At 39.4% G+C, this 20136-nt stretch overlaps 2 protein-coding genes and 2 pseudogenes across 2 annotated transcripts; 1 reads left to right on the forward strand and 3 right to left on the reverse strand.

Annotated features, from left to right (window-relative positions):
* Nucleotides 1-798: 798 nt before the first annotated feature.
* LOC108829405 (uncharacterized) lies at nucleotides 799-2053 on the reverse strand (annotated as a pseudogene).
* Nucleotides 2054-5176: 3123 nt separating this feature from the next.
* On the forward strand, nucleotides 5177-6192 carry LOC130508573 (laccase-17-like). Its single transcript, XM_057004149.1, has 5 exons — nucleotides 5177-5337; nucleotides 5429-5580; nucleotides 5679-5923; nucleotides 6011-6099; nucleotides 6175-6192. The coding sequence occupies exons 1-5, from the start codon at nucleotides 5251-5253 to the stop codon at nucleotides 6190-6192; spliced, it is 591 nt and encodes a 196-aa protein (XP_056860129.1). The 5' UTR covers nucleotides 5177-5250.
* Nucleotides 6193-6752: 560 nt separating this feature from the next.
* Nucleotides 6753-10603, reverse strand: LOC130508574 (uncharacterized; the record flags this gene model as incomplete). The annotated part of the gene is made up of 6 exons (XM_057004150.1): nucleotides 10181-10603; nucleotides 9511-9749; nucleotides 9020-9417; nucleotides 8373-8893; nucleotides 7905-8123; nucleotides 6753-7703 (listed from the first exon to the last, which is right to left on the reverse strand). Coding segments are annotated over exons 1-6 (2730 nt in total), but the record flags the coding sequence as incomplete, so codon positions are not given.
* Nucleotides 10604-15118: 4515 nt separating this feature from the next.
* Nucleotides 15119-17402, reverse strand: LOC130505748 (uncharacterized; annotated as a pseudogene).
* Nucleotides 17403-20136: the final 2734 nt, after the last annotated feature.

The raw sequence follows: 20136 nt of genomic DNA on the forward strand, positions 1-20136 counted from the left end.
ATCCTATATAAAAAGAAAAGATCTAGAACCAAGATCCCTAAATCAATCTTGAAAACCCTAGATTCCTCCACACCCCCCCCCCCTCCCCCAATTCGACGAAGAAGAAGATGTCGCGGTTCCTGGGAAACACCACCTTCACCTTGGCTAAGGAGGTAACGGAGAGATGCTGTATCTGCTAGATTAAATCTATTGCTTTTGTGTCTTTTTCACTGAGATTGAACAATAAATATGCAGCAGGTTTGTCGCAAGGGGATGCTGCCATTGCAGTATCGCGGTTTTTCATCCGCGAGTGTGAAAGGTATCCTCAATTTTTATTTGCATATCAAAATATATCCTTTTAAGTCAAAAAAATATTTTTTTCCGTTGTTTCTTGTTTCTTGTTTCTAATTTTCGTTGGAATTCGATTTTTTTTTTTTGGTTTGGTTTGTTAGCTGTCCCGAAAATTTATGGACACTTCTTTAAAGCGGCCTTTGGTGGTGCTGGATTCCTTCTCGGTATGTTGTTTGTAAGCTTTTTATTATTATTTGTTTTGGTTTCAGTAGAAGCAATCTCCTTCTTCATACAACCTGTTTGTTTGGTATTTCTTTCTTCAGGTAGTGTGACAACAAGCCCCTTCCCAAGCGGTCTTCTGGAGATTGAAGAGGAAATTAAAGAGGTAAATAAACCGATTGGGATTAAAAGTTTTTTTTTCTCTCTCTTCTTTCCTATATAATAAATCTTCGTCTCTCCATGTTTCAGCTTTCCAGTGATGATACCCACGTACGTTTGGAATAAGTATGCTACGACAAGTCGAGTTGATTTTGTCTGTGTCTGAATAAGAGAACAAGTGATGGTATTTGGGTGTTGTGTCTTTTTTTTAATCTCTATGCAGTCATGAACATGTCTATGAACATGTGACTATGTTTATTGCTATTACATTTGTGGTCAGTTAAACAAATTGAAATACGGACTAATGTTTTTTCAGAAACAGTGAAGTGTTTAATCAGCTCTAATAATTGATCGTCTTGTATTGGAACATATTTTACAAATTTTTGAAGTTAATAATCACACACCACTAGATAATGTTCATGTTACTTTCATTAGTAACTATAAAAGAAATTTGCATGCAGTCCACCATATTATATATCAACCTTAAGGCTTACGAGAGCTAAGATTTTTTTTTATTAGAAAAACAGAAACAAACATTCACTAGATTGACAAGTGTTCTCCATCCTTTTAAATCCTCTTCTGTCTCGCAATGAATGCTTCAATCTTCTGGTTTCTTAGCTCTCACCACTACTTTCTTGTCCGAATCACAAACTTTCAAATGCTTCTCGGAATCATACCTCCTCACTATCTTCCCACCATTTGTACTCTCAAGCGGTTGAACCGCCTCAAACGCTTTCTGCGATTGGCATCTCTCGAAACTAACCATTTTCAGCTTCTTGGACTGTTCTGTTTTGGTCTCATGAACTTCAGATGTCTTCTTCTCTGTCTTGTAAAGAAGTTATTGGTATAGATCGTTGTAGCTTGCCGCTTCTGCTGTCTCGTGAGAGGAGCTGTATCGTCTGGATTTCGCAAAAAGAGTAGTTACAATAGCGTTTCCGACGAAGAAAACGAATCTCGGGCTAACGAGAAACTCTGATGCTTCCCTGAAAATGTCACCGGAGACTCGCACTGAAGGGATAGAGAGTTTTGAGATCAAGATTAGTAGAAGAATCAGTTCGATCAGTCTGAATATGTTCGTGAAGATTCCTCTAGGTTTCTCCATCTTAAAGTGTTGAAACTTAATTGAATCCATTGATATGATTCTCTTCAACAGAGTACAAACACAGGAAAAAAAGGTTTTCAAAGTAATCTTATGTATGCGGCTGAGTATCTTAGATCACGCCAAAGAAGTTAGATTTTCGGAAAAGAAGTGAGAAGCAGAGAGTTTTGCCACCAAAAAATGAAATAGAGAAAAAAGAACAATAGTCATGGTGAACGAAGACCAGTTCTTGCTGTTATGTTTCACAAAAACTGAGGAATCTTTATGTGAAGATCTCTGTTTTTTTTTTTTTAAATATGTTTTGTTTCTACTTGGTGTTTGTTGGATCTTGTTGGTGTTGAGTTGGTTTTATTCCTTATTTATAGACTATGCAGAAAATGCTTGTACTACAAAAAAATAAATTCAACAGAAAATAGAAATAAATTGGACTAATCTTATATTATTAAAAGAGAAGTACACATATAGAATACCCCTTAGTTTTCAATTTTATTTACATTTTTATGCCACTAACATTAAATAATACTTCCTATTTTAATATTTTGTCTTTTCCACTTTGATTAATGTCTTTTCCAAAACTAAATTTGAATTAAATACACAATTAAACAATACTTCCTATTTTAATGCTTTGTCTTTTCCACTTACATTAATGTGTTTTCTAAAATTAAATATGAATTAATTACACTTCATTAACTTCTCAATTAAATCAATGTCAAATTCAAAAAATACATTTTTATTGGACAAACAATTCATGGAAATTATAATATCAACTCTTCATTTAACAAATCTGAACAAAAAAAGTACTATCAAATTTGAACCGAAACTAGATAATATCCAAACGGATATATCATTTTGGTATCTAGAGAACCATAACCAAACTTTATTCGAACGAACTATTTCAGATATTCAAATGTATTTAAATAATATTTATATATTTCAATATGTTAGCTATTTTTCGAATTAATATCCAAGATATAAGCTATTTTAAGTTGTTTAAAATATTTAAATTATAAAAAATAGTCAAAAGTAAACATCTAAAGTAGATAAACAATAATCAAAACACCAAAAATACTTAAAATATATATTTATTCTTCATCCAAATATTCAAGTTAAACCTATTTTTAATTTTTAATTTAGGTACTTTGGTTTACATTACTCAAATTTACATGTTATATCTTTTTTAGATTTAGGGATATTTAAAGATATATTTTTAAAATTTAAAAATAATTTAAACGGGTTATGAAACCCGCAAATTTCCGAATCAAACCGAAACCAAAGTTTATAAATACCCGAATAGAATTATAATCTTTAACTCGAAAATCTCAAACCCGAATAGATTTTAACCGAATTCGAGTGGATACCCAAATACTCATCCTTAGCTAAATCAAAACGATCAAGTATTACAAATATACTATTTAATATAAATAAATAAAAACTAAAACTGAATACTAATATCCGTGCGGTCGCACGGGTCAAGATCTAGTTTTATTTTTATAGCTTCAATTGTGAACAGCATAGTTTTTTTTCACTTTATCCACGACATTATTCTTAGTGCTCACAAAAGCTGTCCCTGCTATTGCTCATCGCCCATGAGGCCAGACCAGTCACATCTTCTTCATATTCCCTTCTTCGTTTTCAACATTTATTCTATTTTCAACAAACATATAATGTGAAGTTTTTAGTTAATTTTGGTTACATACATTTAGATCATTAGATGTGATGTGAATATTTTTTTCTCTTTTGTTTTTTAAAGTTTCAAACACTTAAATGAATATATAAACATAAATTTAATAGAATATATATATACATATATATTTTCATTAAACTAATTTTTTTAAAAAAAATCCTGCGTTTTTAAAAAGTGGATACAAGTCTAGTTGTGTTTAAACTGGAGATTGATGAAACTGGCCTGATGTCTGAATACTTGCAAGATAAATTTTTTATTTTTTAAATGTATTAGAAAACAATAGTTGAAATCGTTAGTCATACAAGAACTTCATAATCAAATAATTTGGGAGAATTACCCGGACAAATAATTTTTGAAATACCCCTGATTAAAATAATGATCTCGCGTGTCACGGGACAGAAACATGCCTAGTAAAATAAATATATGTAACTATATTTACTAATTACTACTATCGAGTTTCAAAAAAAAATTACTATTATTGATTGTGAGTTACCAACTAAATTTTGTTAAAGGCATAACTGTAAAAACCTACAAATGGTCTGAACTACATTTCTACATCATTAGTTAAGAAAAGAAAACATTTTCACGATGATATAAAGAAACACTATATACTTAATTACCGACTTCTCTAAGTTACGGGATAAGTTGAAACCTACTTGTTAGCAATTTAGCAAACCTTGTCTACATCATATTTTGATTGTAAATTCCATCCAAATTATAAATATGAAAGACGAATAACAAGCAAACAAATCATATATACATATTATTATTGCAATATATCAATTTGTGTAGATCATGTATATGTGGCATGCCTTTGAGGATACGAACTTAAAAGGGAGTTAGGTCACTTGCTTGGGAAATAAAAAAGCCAACCTTATTTTGAGGTTTCCTCAATGTTTTTCTAATCCACGATATACTGACAATAACCTTCATGGATTTTGATATCTAACCCTAATCGTGACTTCTCTGATAGCTACCATCCCCCCCCTCTCTTTGCTTATTCCCCAAGCAATTTTAGCTTACGAATGTTCTGACTAGCTCCACGTCGTCGATTAATCTCCTTAAAGAGTTCCCACCTGCAAAATAAAATTAAATAATTAATAAACAGATGTACTTATCACTTAAAGTGCCTTATGAAATGATGAAATTCACTAAAGAGTAAAAACATAACCGTTAACCACAAATGTTACTCTCTAAAAGTTTAATACAGTTCTAAATTATTTGCAGAATTCTGATTTCTGACCATATCTAACGATATCAACTGCCACATTTGGTCCGAGTTACTTACCTCCTCATGTAAAAATTTGTAAGTCTAATATACTCGAAGGCTCAAAGTTGTCAAAGAATCAGAACAGGAGAAACTATGATACTAAAGAAACTATAGTTAGCAAGTTTGCATTTCATATTTAATTCTTTTTTTTTGGACAAAGCATTTCATATTTAATTCTATGCCATAATCTTGAAAAATTAACTAAGAGTTTTGGAGGGGCTTAAGAGGGTCAAAGAGTTTGACTTATCTTTGACACCACTCATTGATAAGCTGTCATCATATATGCTCTAACAGCTAGTCAAAATCAAGAGTCTGGAATTACATAGACTTCTCTACCAATTATCTTTTTGTTTTTGTTTTTACATAAACAACTACAAAATGTTTTTTCTACATCTCCTGCTCAAGCGAGCACCTAACTTCCCTTCCTATATATACACTAAATGCTGAAACAATGAATCCACAATCTACAGGAAAAAAAAAAAAGAACAGAGGCAGAGTATTAAGTGACCTTCCAGCTTACTTATACTTCCTAGGATATATATATAACAAATGGCGTCTTGGCTTCTCTTTGCTGTGTTCTCTTGTGTTCTTCTTCCTGAAACTGTATTTGGGGAAACAAGGCATTACACGCTGGACGTATGTAAAGATTTGTTTATTCTGTGTAAATGTTCAGATTATACATGAAAGGTTGCAGATGATGATAAGATGTTTCATACTTTTTTTGCAGATAAAAATGCACAACGTGACACGTCTTTGCCACACAAAGAGCCTTGTTTCTGTAAACGGGAAGTTTCCAGGGCCTAAGATTTTTGCTAGAGAAGGTGACCAGCTTCTGATCAAAGTTGTTAACCATGTGCCAAATAATATCTCTCTCCACTGGTAATAATTTAAATGACTTAAGAAAAAAAAACTTAAAAGACTTTTAGCACTATTAAGAAGCAATATTTGATTGATTACTAACACCTGAAAAATCTCAGGCATGGGATCAGGCAATTACGGTCTGGTTGGGCTGATGGACCAGCTTACATAACCCAATGTTCTATTCAGACAGGGCAAAGCTATGTATACAACTATACCATTGTTGGTCAAAGAGGCACTCTATGGTACCATGCACACATCTCATGGCTCAGAGCAACAGTCTATGGTCCTCTTATCATACTTCCCAAACACGGTGTTCCTTACCCGTTTCCAAAACCTCACAAAGAAGTTCCCATGGTCTTTGGTGAGGATGATGACTAAACAGACTGAGAATCTGATGAGGATTTCAAAACATTAATATTACTGATTTTCTTAATGGTTAAAATTTCAGGGGAGTGGTTCAATACAGACACTGAGGCAATCATCCGCCAAGCGACCTTGACAGGAGGTGGTCCTAATGTCTCTGATGCATACACCCAGGTAACAGAAAATAGCTTTACATGAGTCTAATCTGATATGAAAATAATAACTAAAAGTTTACAAAATGTATGACAGGAGTGTGGTACTACCTAATGGTAGTATCTCTTAAGATTTGTGGCGTTCCACGATCTGATTTCAGGTATCCCGGTTCGCACCTTTTGGAGCTTGTAAACGCCAGGTCGTACCACATGGATGATCCGATAGGGACCTTCCCAGTTGGTTTCTAACTTTCCAGTATCTGGTTCCTTGGTTCCTTCGAAAACTTTCATAAGTACTAGGTCACCTACAGCGAACTGTCGGGGACCTGACTTTGGAGTTGTACTGTCGTGCCATTGCTTGCTGATAGTTTTGAATGCGAATCAGGGCTCGGTCCCGTCTTTCCTCGATTAGATCGAGCCTGTCCGTTAGGAGCTGATCATTAGCTGCGGGTCGGATGTACATAGTTCCCGGCGGAGGCTACCAGCAATGGTTTCAGCTGGGATGACAGCTTCCATCCCGTAAGCTAAGGAGAAAGAAGTTTCTTCTGTAGCCTTTTGTGGGGTGGTTCGACATGTCCAAAGTACTTCAGGTAACTTTTCTGACCAGATTTCTTTCTGGGTTCCGAAGCGTTTCTTGAGGTTTGCTAATACTGATTTATTAGCAGCCTCCGCCTGGCCGTTTCCTTGAGCTCGTCGAGGTGTTGAGAAGGTCAGGCGAATATTCCATTTGTCACAAAATATTTTGAAGTCATGGGATATGAACTGTCCTCCATTGTCGGTTACGATTTCATATGGGACGCCGTGTCTACACACGATTTCTTTCCACACGAATCGTTCGACCTCGACTCTGGTTACCTGTTGGAAAGCTTCAGCCTCTATCCATTTCGTGAAATAGTCTGTTAGGACTAAGAGGAAGCGTAGCTTCTTCTTTCCACTTCCTGACGCTACTAGTGGTCCTACGATGTCCATGGACCACCTCATAAATGGGTAAGGGGCGGATATGTTGGATAGCTTCTCCGCAGGTTGGTGTATAATCGGTGCATGCCTCTGGCACTTGTCGCATGAAGAGGAGTAGACCTCACAGTCTGCAATAACGGTAGGCCAGAAATAGCCATGTCTTTTGATTCTGATGGCCAGAGCTCTTCCTCCAGAGTGGTTCCCGCAGGAGCCGTCGTGCATTTCCTTCATGAGTCTCATAGCAACGAGGCCATGGACACATTTTAGGTAAGGTCCGGAAACGCTTCGTTTGTGGAGGACATACTCGATTATGCAGTATCTCGCGCTTAATGCTTTGAGCTTCCGAGCCTCCCATTTATTGGGTGGGGTCTTTCCTTCCAGGATGTATTGCGCGATTGGTATTCTCCAATCCTGTCTCCCTACAACTTTGTTGTGAAGAGACGAAGGAGGTTCCTGTTCGGGACCTGGTGTCGTGGTGCCCCCGGAGGTATTCGTAGGATTAGGCTCCAGGGAGTCTAAATTTCGAGGAATACCTCCAATTTCTTCATTATTCTCCGGAGTCTGGATGGTGTCCCCAGATGAATTTTGGAGGGCTGAACGGCTTCTGGTTTTAACTCTGCAGACGAGTGGGTCTGAGTTGGTGCCTCCGGAGGTATTCGTGAGATTAGGCTCCACGGAGTCTGAATTTCGAGGAATACCTTCCGTGTTTTGGATTGTGCTCCCGGAGGTATGCTTTTTAGAGCTACGTATTTTGGCTTTTGGGAACCAGAATGTTGTAAGAACTTGGGTAGCTGCCGTTTCAGGGCAGGTACCCTCGGGTTGCTCCTTTAGCTTGCTGTCTATCTCAGCTTTAGTAGCTATGTTGATGCTTGGTTTTTCGATTCTTTCTACGGGTATGATCCGTTTTACGAGGGGGTCCGATGTGGAGGCTAAAGCAGCCAACGCATCTGCTGAGGAGTTCTCTCCTCGTGGGATCCTTGTTAGCTCGAATTTGTCGAACTGCTTAGTGAGGTTCTGGACGACTTCGAGACATGCCCCCATTCTTTCATCCCTCGTTTCATATTCTCCGTGAAACTGGCTAGCTACTAGCTGTGAATCACTATAAGCGTTTAGCTCTCGAATTCCGAGGCTTAGGGCGAGTTTCAACCCTGCGATTAGTGCTTCATATTCAGCTTCGTTGTTTGAGGCGTTGAATCCGAGCCTATATGACTGCTCAATGGTTTCTCCTGCTGAAGAAGTCAGCCTTAGACCGACCCCGGAGCCCTGTTTTGATGAGGCTCCGTCGACATACAGGCTCCATTTTGGAGATTCCATTTCGGAGTCTAATTGCTCGGATGCTAGCTCAATGACAAAGTCGGCAATGACCTGAGCCTTCGCTGCTGCTCGAGGTCTATACTCAATGTCGTATTCACTGAGCTCTATGGCCCATTTAGCCAATCGCCCTGACTGGCTAGGGCTGTGCAATATCATTCGTAATGGTTGTGAGGTCATTACGATGATTGAGTGCGATTGGAAGTAAGGTCGTAATTTTCTGGCAGCTGTTACGACTGCTAGCGCTAATTTTTCCATTGCAGGGTACCTTGTTTCGGCGTCTATAAAACTCTTGCTGGTGTAATAGACGGGCCTTTGTTCGTTTTGTTCTTCTCGTACTAGGACACCGCTAACTGCAGCAGTCGATACGGCAAGGTACATGTACAATGGCTCTTCTACTACAGGTTTGGATAGGATCAGAGGTTCAGATAGGTAAGCTTTCAATTGTTTGAAGGCTTCCTCACATTTCTCGTCCCATAAAAACTTCTTATTATTTCTTAGAAGTTTGTAGAATGGGAGGCACTTATCGGTGGATTTGGATATGAATCGATTTAATGCTGCGATTCGTCCAGTCAATCTCTGTACCTCTCTGGTTGTCTTAGGTGAAGGCATTTCTAGGAAGGTTGCTATCTACTGCGGGTTGGCTTCGATGCCTCTTTCGGTTACGAGATAGCCTAGGAACTCGCCTGAGGGTACCCCGAAGGTACATTTAGTGGGATTGAGCTTCATATCGTATTTATTGAGGATATCGAAGCATTCCCTTAAGTGGGAGATATGGTCTTCTCCAGCTGAGGATTTGACTAGCATATCGTCAATATAGACCTCCATGGTTTTTCCGAGTTGCCCAGCAAACATCTTATTTACTAGCCTCTGATAGGTAGCTCCTGCGTTCTTTAATCCGAATGGCATAACCTTGTAACAATAGGTTCCTCGTTCGGTTATGAATGCAGTTTTCTCCTGGTCCTCAGGATCCATCATGATTTGGTTGTATCCTGAGAAGGCATCCATGAAGGATAGGAGTCGATGGCCAGCTGTTGCTTCAACCAGGCGGTCGATGTGAGGTAACGGGAAGCTGTCTTTAGGACAATCCTTGTTTACGTCGGTGAAGTCTACACAAATTCTCCATTTCCTGTTTTTCTTCTTTACAACTACCGGGTTAGCTAACCAGTCAGGGTAGTGTACCTCTCGAATGGATCCAGCTTTCGTAAGTCGGTCAACTTCGTCGTTAACAGCTTGAGCCTTTTCGAGGCCTAGCTTGCGACACTTTTGTTTGATCGGTTTGAAAGTGGGGTCTACTTTTAGTTTATGGGTGGTGACGTTCGGATCTATGCCTTTCATGTCATTGGTGGACCATGCAAAAGTTTTGACATTGCTTTTCAGGAAGTCAATGAGCTCCTTTTTTGTCTCAAGAGGTAGCTCAGATCCGATGCTCACCTGTCTTTCAAGATTTGAGTCGTCAATGCAAACTTTTTGGTGAGGTTCTTGGGAGGACCTCGAATATTTTGTTGCATTTCGCGATCCTCCTGGATCTGTAATTGCTATTGGGGGGACTTTTGGAGGATTTCGAATCCTCCCAAGTAGCAGATCCTGGATATCTTCTGGCTACCGTGTACGGTAGTTATTCCTTCAGGTGTTGGGAATTTCACACATTGATGATAAGTCGAGGCTACTGCCTTCATCTTGTGAATCCAGGGTCTTCCCAAGATCGCATGGAACGGGGAAGGTCTGTCGATGACTACTAAGTTGGTCATTTTCATTATTCCGCCAGCTATGATTGGGAGCTTGATAGTCCCCAATGAGGTAGCTGTTTCTCCGGAGAAGCCTACGAGATTAGCTTTTTGGCCAATAATTTCGTAGTCGTCTATTTCCATCCCTTTTAGGGTGTTGTAGAAGATAAGGTCAACAGAGCTTCCTGTGTCTATCATGAGTTTAGGGACCTCGTATCCTGCGATGTTCAGGGTGACAATCAACGCATCATCGTGAGGTCTGTCAAGGTTTGAGGTCTCGCTTTCCCAGAAGGAAATCTTAGTATTGGACTCAGGGTTAGGAGGCTTAGGTCCAGTGTTAGACACAGCCTTCCGTACGTGATTCTTAATGGAGTTGACGGAGTCTTGACATATATCTGATCCTCCTAGGATACAGTCCACCCTCGAGTCGGGGCTAGATTGAGGGGACGGTTTGCTCAAGAGAGCTTCGACTTGTAAACTTTTTCCTTGGGGGAATTTTCCAAGAATCATATCGACTCTTTTCTTGGGAGCTGGAGGTGGCGAATCGGTCTCCTTCTCAGGTGACCTCTTGCGCTTTGGAGAGGTGTCTCTGGGACTTCTTTTCTGATAAGGTGGTGGCTTTTTAAGGCCCACTCCCTTTATTTCTCCAGCTGCGAATTTAGCTGCCAGTTGTCGTTGGAGGTCCCAACATTCCTCAGTTAAGTGCCCTTCTCGATCGTGATAAGAGCAATGTTTGTTTTTATCAAAGCCTTTTGACCAGGGAGTTTTGTTTGCTGCGGCGACAGGTTTCTCTTCCTTTTCTTCCTCGATTGCATAGGAATGTTCTCACTGAGTTTGGTTGTTTCGGGGGTTCCCCCTTTTATGAGGTCCCTTTGCCTAAGAGGATTCACCTTTCGAGTGATTCTGAGGCTTCTTGTGGAGTTTATCCAGTGCAGCTGTCTCCTCCTCCAAAGTAATGTATCTGGTGGCTTTATGAAGAGCATCATCGATAGTTGGAGGAGTATTGAGTGTTAGCTCCGACCAGAACTTCGATTTATAGAACAGACCTCTCCTAAGAGCCTCGATGGCGACTAGGTCGTTCGGATTCGAGAGCTTAGTTCTTACTGCCCTGAATTTCTCGATGTAGACTCGTAGTGAATCCCCCATTCCTTGTCTGACCTTCCAAAGGTCGGCCTCAGAGGCTTGCTTCAGGATATGGGTCGAGTACTGCTTCATGAAGGCACTAGTTAACTGATCGAAACTATCTATCGAGGCTGGTTCGAGACCAGAGAACCACTCAAGGGCTGTTCCGACCAAGTTTTCGGTGAATGTCCTGCAGTAACCTGCTTCACATTCTTCCTGTGTAAAATGGGCTTTCACGATAGCCAATCAGAAAGCTCTCAAATAGGCCTTTGGGTCAGAGGTCCCATCATACTCGAGAATTCTGATTTTTCGAGTATCTCTTATGTAGGAGCTGGCAATTCTGTCAGTGAATGGAGTTCCACGGGTTTCTTCGATCAAGCTATCGATTTCGGGAGCTGAGCTCGTAGCTTTATGGACTTGAGCTCCCAATTTTTGGAGAGCTGCGTGAGTTCGTTCCATATATCTACAGATAGCTTCGGGTCCTTCTAAGGGAAGGACATTTGGGTCGTTATTAGGTACCCGGCGGGCAGGTTCCTGACGGAATCTTGTTGGCTCATCTTCCCATGCAGTTGGTGGGCTAAGTCGCTCACCAGCTCTTGGGTTATCGGAGGTTACCCTTCGATACCCGTCCCCATTCGGGGTTGAGCTTCTGGTTTGATAAACCGAAGCTGATGTTCTGCCCCCGGATGGGAAGGATACTCCTGCTCCGGACCTAAAATCAGGCGGAGGAGGAGGTAAGCGAGTGCTCCGGTCAGCAATCTGACTGGGTGTGGAGCTGGTTGTCGCTACGTTACTTCCCATAGCACTGGTAATAGGTGGGTTAAACACGGGAGCTGCCCCAGTATGAGGTGTCTGGAAAGCAGATCCCCGTCCTTCCGGAGCAGTGTTATCAGGGGAAAAGTCTAAACGTCCTCGGAGGAATGAGGGATCTGTCAATCGATCTCGAAAAGTGACCCCCGGAGCTTGACGTTGTGGTGGTTGGGTTGTTGTGTCTAGAGACCTCGTTATCTCTTCGAATCGTTGATGTCGAGCAGCTAGCTGATGCATCGTACGCTCACTTTCCTGAGCTTTGTCTACTAATTGCATCATCATCTGACGAATCTCAGAGAACTGAGCCTCCGTTTGGTTCGGAGTGGCTTGCTGCTGAGGATTCTCGGTGACTGGAAGCCCGGGGGCGGTTCCACTTGATGATCTCGGGTTAGTAGCTCCGGTTGCAGTCTGGCTCGTTCGAGCGCCAGCCGGAGGCTGTTGCCCAGATCGGTGGTCGCCACGTCGAGGCTCTGTGGTTACGAGACTAGAGCCTCCATCGTTCGGTGAGCCATCGCTCTGAATCGGAAGGTTAAGGTAAGACGGATTTGTTGTTTGATCGGTAGGATTCATCCTCAAGTTAGGGTAAGGGATTCGATTGTTTCTTCCCAACAGACGGCGCCAATTGTGAGGGATTAAACTCACCTCCTGATTTTAGATCAGGTTTATAGTTTAGGAAAGGATTAGGGAAAGATAATCGTGGACTGAATCCCGTAAGAACTTGTTGAATGAACTCCGATTTGTATTAATGATTTTTGGTAAAAGAACGTTTACAAGAGATGATCTTCAATGAATACAAAGATTATAAGAATGTTACAATAATAAGAATGTTTTCAGAGTATCTTCTTTCTTGATTCACTTTCTCTTTAAATAGCCTCAGGTCCCGCTTGATCGTCACCAACTGGTTCCCGAGATCTTCTCCGTTTATTGAGGAATCCGCAACAGTTTCCTTTGACCGGGTCCTGCGCTCCTTCTGTTATGGTGTGAGCTTCCTCTTCACCGTGACCTCTTTGGTTAAAGTCCTTAGCTCTCAGCCTCCGGCTCTAGCTTAGCTCCTTTCAAAGATTGAATTCGTGATGGACCTGTTGTGGCCCGTTATCGTCTTTTGTTATTCATTATTCAGCTATCGGGCCATATTCGGGCCCAACAGGTGCGGGTATTATTTTTCCTACTCGCAGGTAATGCGGATCGGATTTCTGAATCCAAAAAATGATTCAATCCGCGGGTCGGAGCGGGTTGACCCTTAAACCCATGCCTATTGGTAATAACCTGACTTCACCATAGCCAATAGCCTTATTAAAGTATGTAAAGTCCATCATCCTTTTTTCACATCATTTGAAGACCTCCATCTTTAAAACCTTCTAGAACTTGGCCTTCCTCCACTTTCACATTCCACTCAAAGAGAGTTTCTGAAAAAACTAAGAGAAATAATAAAAATCTCATCACCCAACAATGACACACCATTAGATGCATCTGTGAACAATTACAACATCGGTGATGCCTCTGATTACGAAGATTATTCGAACGCGGACCCAACAGCTATTACAGAAACATCAACATGCGATATTTTGTTGTGGAATCACTCGAAATGCTCATTGAGCATGCTAAGTTCAAGGAACTGTGCTTAAAGAATGATATTATTAAGTTTTTTTATTATTTTAAAAAAACGATGGTATTATTCTTCAAATAAAACGTACAAAACAATGTCTTATGCAATTCACATATATATTGATATATCAAAAAATTATATAGCAAAAATCAAAATTATATTTTTTTCGAATTTGGTTAATAACGGTCTTTTTGACTTTAACATAATTTACTGTATTCGTTTCATTATATTATACTTTTACTTACTCGATCTCTCGGTTCGACAACCATTCTGGTTTGGATATGAAAACTCTATGATTCAGATATAAAAACTCGATGAAAATATTGTACTAGACTGAAATGATTATAATAGAATGCTGACCAAGACAGATATGAAAACTCTGACAAAATAATTCTGATTCTGGTTTAACGATCAACAAAAAAATATCTCTAATCATAGTTTAAATTCATAGTCTTATTTAAGAAAAATAAAATAAAATATATGAATAAATTTAAGATAAATTTTATAAAAAGTTTAAAATAAATAATTTATTAAAAATCATAATTTGCATTACATAAAATATTAAAAGCACGGATTAAAAAGTATACCACCGTCATTTAATCTAGTATGCTTGATCAAACAGTTCTGGTTATGTGTATGATCGTAGGCGAAAGGGCCCATCAATGCACAAATGTGACCCAACAACTCACAATAAAAAGTAGGCCCAAATTGATCCTATATAAAAAGAAAAGATCTAGAACCAAGATCCCTAAATCAATCTTGAAAACCCTAGATTCCTCCACACCCCCCCCCCTCCCCCAATTCGACGAAGAAGAAGATGTCGCGGTTCCTGGGAAACACCACCTTCACCTTGGCTAAGGAGGTAACGGAGAGATGCTGTATCTGCTAGATTAAATCTATTGCTTTTGTGTCTTTTTCACTGAGATTGAACAATAAATATGCAGCAGGTTTGTCGCAAGGGGATGCTGCCATTGCAGTATCGCGGTTTTTCATCCGCGAGTGTGAAAGGTATCCTCAATTTTTATTTGCATATCAAAATATATCCTTTTAAGTCAAAAAAATATTTTTTTCCGTTGTTTCTTGTTTCTTGTTTCTAATTTTCGTTGGAATTCGATTTTTTTTTTTTGGTTTGGTTTGTTAGCTGTCCCGAAAATTTATGGACACTTCTTTAAAGCGGCCTTTGGTGGTGCTGGATTCCTTCTCGGTATGTTGTTTGTAAGCTTTTTATTATTATTTGTTTTGGTTTCAGTAGAAGCAATCTCCTTCTTCATACAACCTGTTTGTTTGGTATTTCTTTCTTCAGGTAGTGTGACAACAAGCCCCTTCCCAAGCGGTCTTCTGGAGATTGAAGAGGAAATTAAAGAGGTAAATAAACCGATTGGGATTAAAAGTTTTTTTTTCTCTCTCTTCTTTCCTATATAATAAATCTTCGTCTCTCCATGTTTCAGCTTTCCAGTGATGATACCCACGTACGTTTGGAATAAGTATGCTACGACAAGTCGAGTTGATTTTGTCTGTGTCTGAATAAGAGAACAAGTGATGGTATTTGGGTGTTGTGTCTTTTTTTTAATCTCTATGCAGTCATGAACATGTCTATGAACATGTGACTATGTTTATTGCTATTACATTTGTGGTCAGTTAAACAAATTGAAATACGGACTAATGTTTTTTCAGAAACAGTGAAGTGTTTAATCAGCTCTAATAATTGATCGTCTTGTATTGGAACATATTTTACAAATTTTTGAAGTTAATAATCACACACCACTAGATAATGTTCATGTTACTTTCATTAGTAACTATAAAAGAAATTTGCATGCAGTCCACCATATTATATATCAACCTTAAGGCTTACGAGAGCTAAGATTTTTTTTTATTAGAAAAACAGAAACAAACATTCACTAGATTGACAAGTGTTCTCCATCCTTTTAAATCCTCTTCTGTCTCGCAATGAATGCTTCAATCTTCTGGTTTCTTAGCTCTCACCACTACTTTCTTGTCCGAATCACAAACTTTCAAATGCTTCTCGGAATCATACCTCCTCACTATCTTCCCACCATTTGTACTCTCAAGCGGTTGAACCGCCTCAAACGCTTTCTGCGATTGGCATCTCTCGAAACTAACCATTTTCAGCTTCTTGGACTGTTCTGTTTTGGTCTCATGAACTTCAGATGTCTTCTTCTCTGTCTTGTAAAGAAGTTATTGGTATAGATCGTTGTAGCTTGCCGCTTCTGCTGTCTCGTGAGAGGAGCTGTATCGTCTGGATTTCGCAAAAAGAGTAGTTACAATAGCGTTTCCGACGAAGAAAACGAATCTCGGGCTAACGAGAAACTCTGATGCTTCCCTGAAAATGTCACCGGAGACTCGCACTGAAGGGATAGAGAGTTTTGAGATCAAGATTAGTAGAAGAATCAGTTCGATCAGTCTGAATATGTTCGTGAAGATTCCTCTAGGTTTCTCCATCTTAAAGTGTTGAAACTTAATTGAATCCATTGATATGATTCTCTTCAACAGAGTACAAACACAGGAAAAAAAGGTTTTCAAAGTAATCTTATGTATGCGGCTGAGTATCTTAGATCACGCCAAAGAAGTTAGATTTTCGGAAAAGAAGTGAGAAGCAGAGAGTTTTGCCACCAAAAAATGAAATAGAGAAAAAAGAACAATAGTCATAGTGAACGAAGACCAGTTCTTGCTGTTATGTTTCACAAAAACTGAGGAATCTTTATGTGAAGATCTCTGTTTTTTTTTTTTTTTTAAATATGTTTTGTTTCTACTTGGTGTTTGTTGGATCTTGTTGGTGTTGAGTTGGTTTTTTTTTTTTTGTCAACTTCTGGATTTTATTAAATCCAAATCTTTGGCCCAAAAGACATTACAAGTGAGACCAGTTATTTTTACAAGCGAGATCCAACAAGAAACTAAATTATTTAAAGCCCAGAAGAAAGATATCCGCGTGACTCCACGTAATCTGTTTCTAGAGAAATCAAGAGCTCTTCCTTATCTCCACGTGTTCTCTATGCACAAACTCCGATCACCGACAGTCTTCACCACCGTGGTCTTCCGCGGTTCTTTTCCGCCTCCGTCTTTCTCCACCATAGCAGAGAATTAGGTTAACTTGATTTCACTTGCAGTCTTCTTTCCCCTTCCACCGTTGAATCTGCCGTACTCTAAACCATATTGCCGGAAGTGGTAGCACAACGAAAACTTGTGACGATTAAAGACAGACCCTTTGTTGGAACACTTTCACAATGGAAAGTTCCATCTCTACTGAATCTGCTCATAATCAAACAAGCTTTTTCGAGAAACTTAATACAACTATTTATCACGGTAACTTTGCATATATTCAATAGAGAAGCAAAGATTAACACCGATTCCAATAGAGTATCAAGAATAACCGACAAAACGATAGAAAACTTCGAATTCAACGGAATATGAAAGTAAGAACAAGAGAAAGAGGGCAGTAAAACTCCGATTTAAACTCGGAGAAACTTAGATATGTCCAAACCATAACAGAGAAAGATAGGAATTAGATGCAAGTCTGTTCTGGTTGGGACTTTACACAACAAAAAGTCGCCTATGCGAAAAACGAAATCGCCAATGCGAAAAAACGAAACTCGCCAAAGCGAAACCGAAAATCGATTCTAGATCGAAGTTATTTACAAGCAAAAAGACAAAAGAAAAATGATGGTAACCGGCGGCAAAAGCCACCGGCCACCACGATTGATCTTGATTAAAAACTTGTTGTAGAGAGAGGTTGGAGAAAACACAAGAGAGAGAGAGAGAGAGAGAGAGAGAGATGTAGATTTTTGTTGAGTTGGTTTCATTCCTTATTTATAGACTATGCAGAAAATGCTTGTACTACAAAAAAATAAATTCAACAGAAAATAGAAATAAATTGGACTAGTTTTATTTTTATAGCTTCAATTGTGAACAGCATAGTTTTTTTTCACTTTATCCAGAACATTATTCGTAGTGCTCACAAAAGCTGTCCCTGCTATTGTTCATCGCCCATGAGGCCAGACCAGTCACATCTTCTTCATATTCCCTTCTTCGTTTTCATCATTTATTCTATTTTCAACAAACATATAATGTGAAGTTTTTAGTTAATTTTGGTTACATACATTTAGATCATTAGATGTGATGTGAATATTTTTTTCTCTTTTGTTTTTTAAAGTTTTAAACACTTAAATGAATATGTAGACAATCAATTCTGATGTGTTTCGGAAAAGAAAAAAAAGACAATCAATTTTGAGGGCGTTAACAAAATGTCGTGAAAATTGTGATGTTATTACGAATAGCTGATAATTTTTTTTCCCTTTAAAAATGGACAACACAAGATTGCATTTAAGCTTCAAACTCTAACATCCCTTAAGTAACCAATCCATATATCGAATAGTCATCCTACCTTGAGTTCGTCGTATGCACTCCAAGACTTAAATAAGTTTTTTCATTACATACAATTCCATGTGTCTACAGATAATACTGGAAGTTCATTGTATGTTACATTACGTACACGTGAGACTCTAGACTCAATATCTCCATGTGTCTAACTACGCCCTTTAACAAACAAAAAATAAAAACCACGAACTTAATTCAGAATGAAAATTAGAATGGAATACAAAGAATTTGAAAGTTGAATCAAACCAAACAAATTAATAGCAATGACATACACTTTTTATGCTCCTCATTTAATGTTTGTATTAACTTGCTATGTTATTCTTCATATCATCATATTGTAATATGTTTATATGGCCATTTAGCGATGTTTGTATAGTCATTATATTACTTTGAAAGGTCATGGAAAATTATTGTACATTTATTATCATCTATATACTTTGGTATGCATGGTATATGCATCTTTAGTGTAAACTGTATAGAATAGAAATGCTTTCGGTTAGTTATGAAGAAATGTTATCTTCACTTATATTTTAAGCTTGCAAAATAATCAAATATATTTGTTGATATGAGACTTACTCGACAAAACATAAAACCAGTGTGAGGGAAGTTAAAGAAACCAACAGTCTGAATTTTATGAGTCGTCGGTTCTATTTAACTTCCAAAATTCTCGTCTTCTTTTTTTTTTTAACTCCCAACCCAACAATAGCTTAGGGAGTTCAGAGAAATTATTTTAGTAAGCAAAAAAGTGAGATGAGAGAGAGCAACCCCTGGTTGACTGTAGCTTCCGCTTTCCCTTTGAATCCAACGGCTCCGGCCGGCATTCTCAGCCGTTCACCGCCCTTGCCTGACCCTCCAGATCCCGACCTCTTCCCTCCCCTCTCCGCTGCTCGTTCTACCCCCTCTAAAGCTTCCCGCCGCCTCCCCTTCGCTTCTCCTCCTGTTGCAACTATTCAACAATCCCCTTCCCCATCTACTACTGCTCCAATTCTTTCTCTTCCAAGCCTTTCTGCACTAATTACTACCCAGTCGTTGCCAATTCCCTCTATTTCTCAATTGTTGGCTTACTACTCTGTTATTCCGCCCTGTTCACCAAACCCTAACACTATTCCTCCGCCTCCAATTTCTAGCTCTACCACCGCATTTCCTCAATCCTCCACCCCCTCTCCATGGCATCCTTCCGCTTCCCTTGAATCACTCACCCCTTCCTTCCAACCATCTCCCTCCCCATCGGCTAACCTAAACCCTATTCCTCCAGTTACTGTTCCCCAAAACCCTATTCCTCCAGTCACTACTCCTAGTAACCCCCAAACCTTTTCCCATCCACCTCCACCCACTACTTGGGCTTCCAAAGCCAAGCCTACCACTTCCAGAAATCTAATGAGACTGTCCCCTCAATCTTTCTCCCCTGAAGAAGTCCCTAGGATAATCATTCCAGTTGATGTTTACCGTAAGGGAGCTGAGCTCCATAAAGATTTTGTTGTGTGCAGGTTCTTTGGGAGAGTTCCGGCCTACAGCCTCATCCAAAATGTACTCAACTATATGTGGGGAAAAGGAAAGCATTTGGAGATACATATGCTCCCCACAAAGAAAGTTGTTCTTGTTCGCCTACCTAGTGACTTTATTAGAGAGAAGGTGCTGCTCAAGAGGCTCTGGTATGTGGACACTGCGATGTTCCATGTCTCGAGATGGACGGAATTTCCAGAAGACTACACACCTTCGCTCCAAAGAATCCAGCTCTGGGCTCATCTTAAAGGTGTCCCCTTTGACCTCATCTACGACGAAGGGCTAAGTCACATAGCCGGTCAAATTGGAGAGCCAAAGGAAATTGATGACTGGACATTAAATCTTTCCAGTGTTAGTGTGGCTCATGTGAAAGTGGAGACTGACACTACCATTCCTCTCCCGTCTGTTATTGAGGTTGGCCGAACTGATGGATCATTTGTCAATGTTGAGGTGGAATACCCTTGGATACCTCCAATTTGTGCTCACTGCAAAGAAATTGGACACATCCAAAGGAACTGCTTCCTTCTACCGCCGCCTCCCCCTCCCTCTGCAAAGACCCCCTGCCTCTGCCAAAAAACCACCCACTGCTCCCTCTCCTGTCTGTTACTTCTGCAAAGGTTCTGACCATCTA

Source organism: Raphanus sativus, chromosome 2 (genome assembly GCF_000801105.2).
Source record: "Raphanus sativus cultivar WK10039 chromosome 2, ASM80110v3, whole genome shotgun sequence".
In the NCBI taxonomy this organism is placed as follows: Eukaryota; Viridiplantae; Streptophyta; class Magnoliopsida; order Brassicales; family Brassicaceae; genus Raphanus; species Raphanus sativus.

Bases quoted from the DNA above. Each gene is read 5' to 3' on its own strand.
- LOC130508573 (XM_057004149.1), top strand. From the start codon at position 5,251: ATGGCGTCTTGGCTTCTCTTTGCTGTGTTCTCTTGTGTTCTTCTTCCT. The intron at 5,581-5,678 runs GTAATAATTTAA...GAAAAATCTCAG, and splicing joins AATAATATCTCTCTCCACTG to GCATGGGATCAGGCAATTAC. The intron at 5,924-6,010 runs GTGAGGATGATG...TTAAAATTTCAG, and splicing joins AGAAGTTCCCATGGTCTTTG to GGGAGTGGTTCAATACAGAC.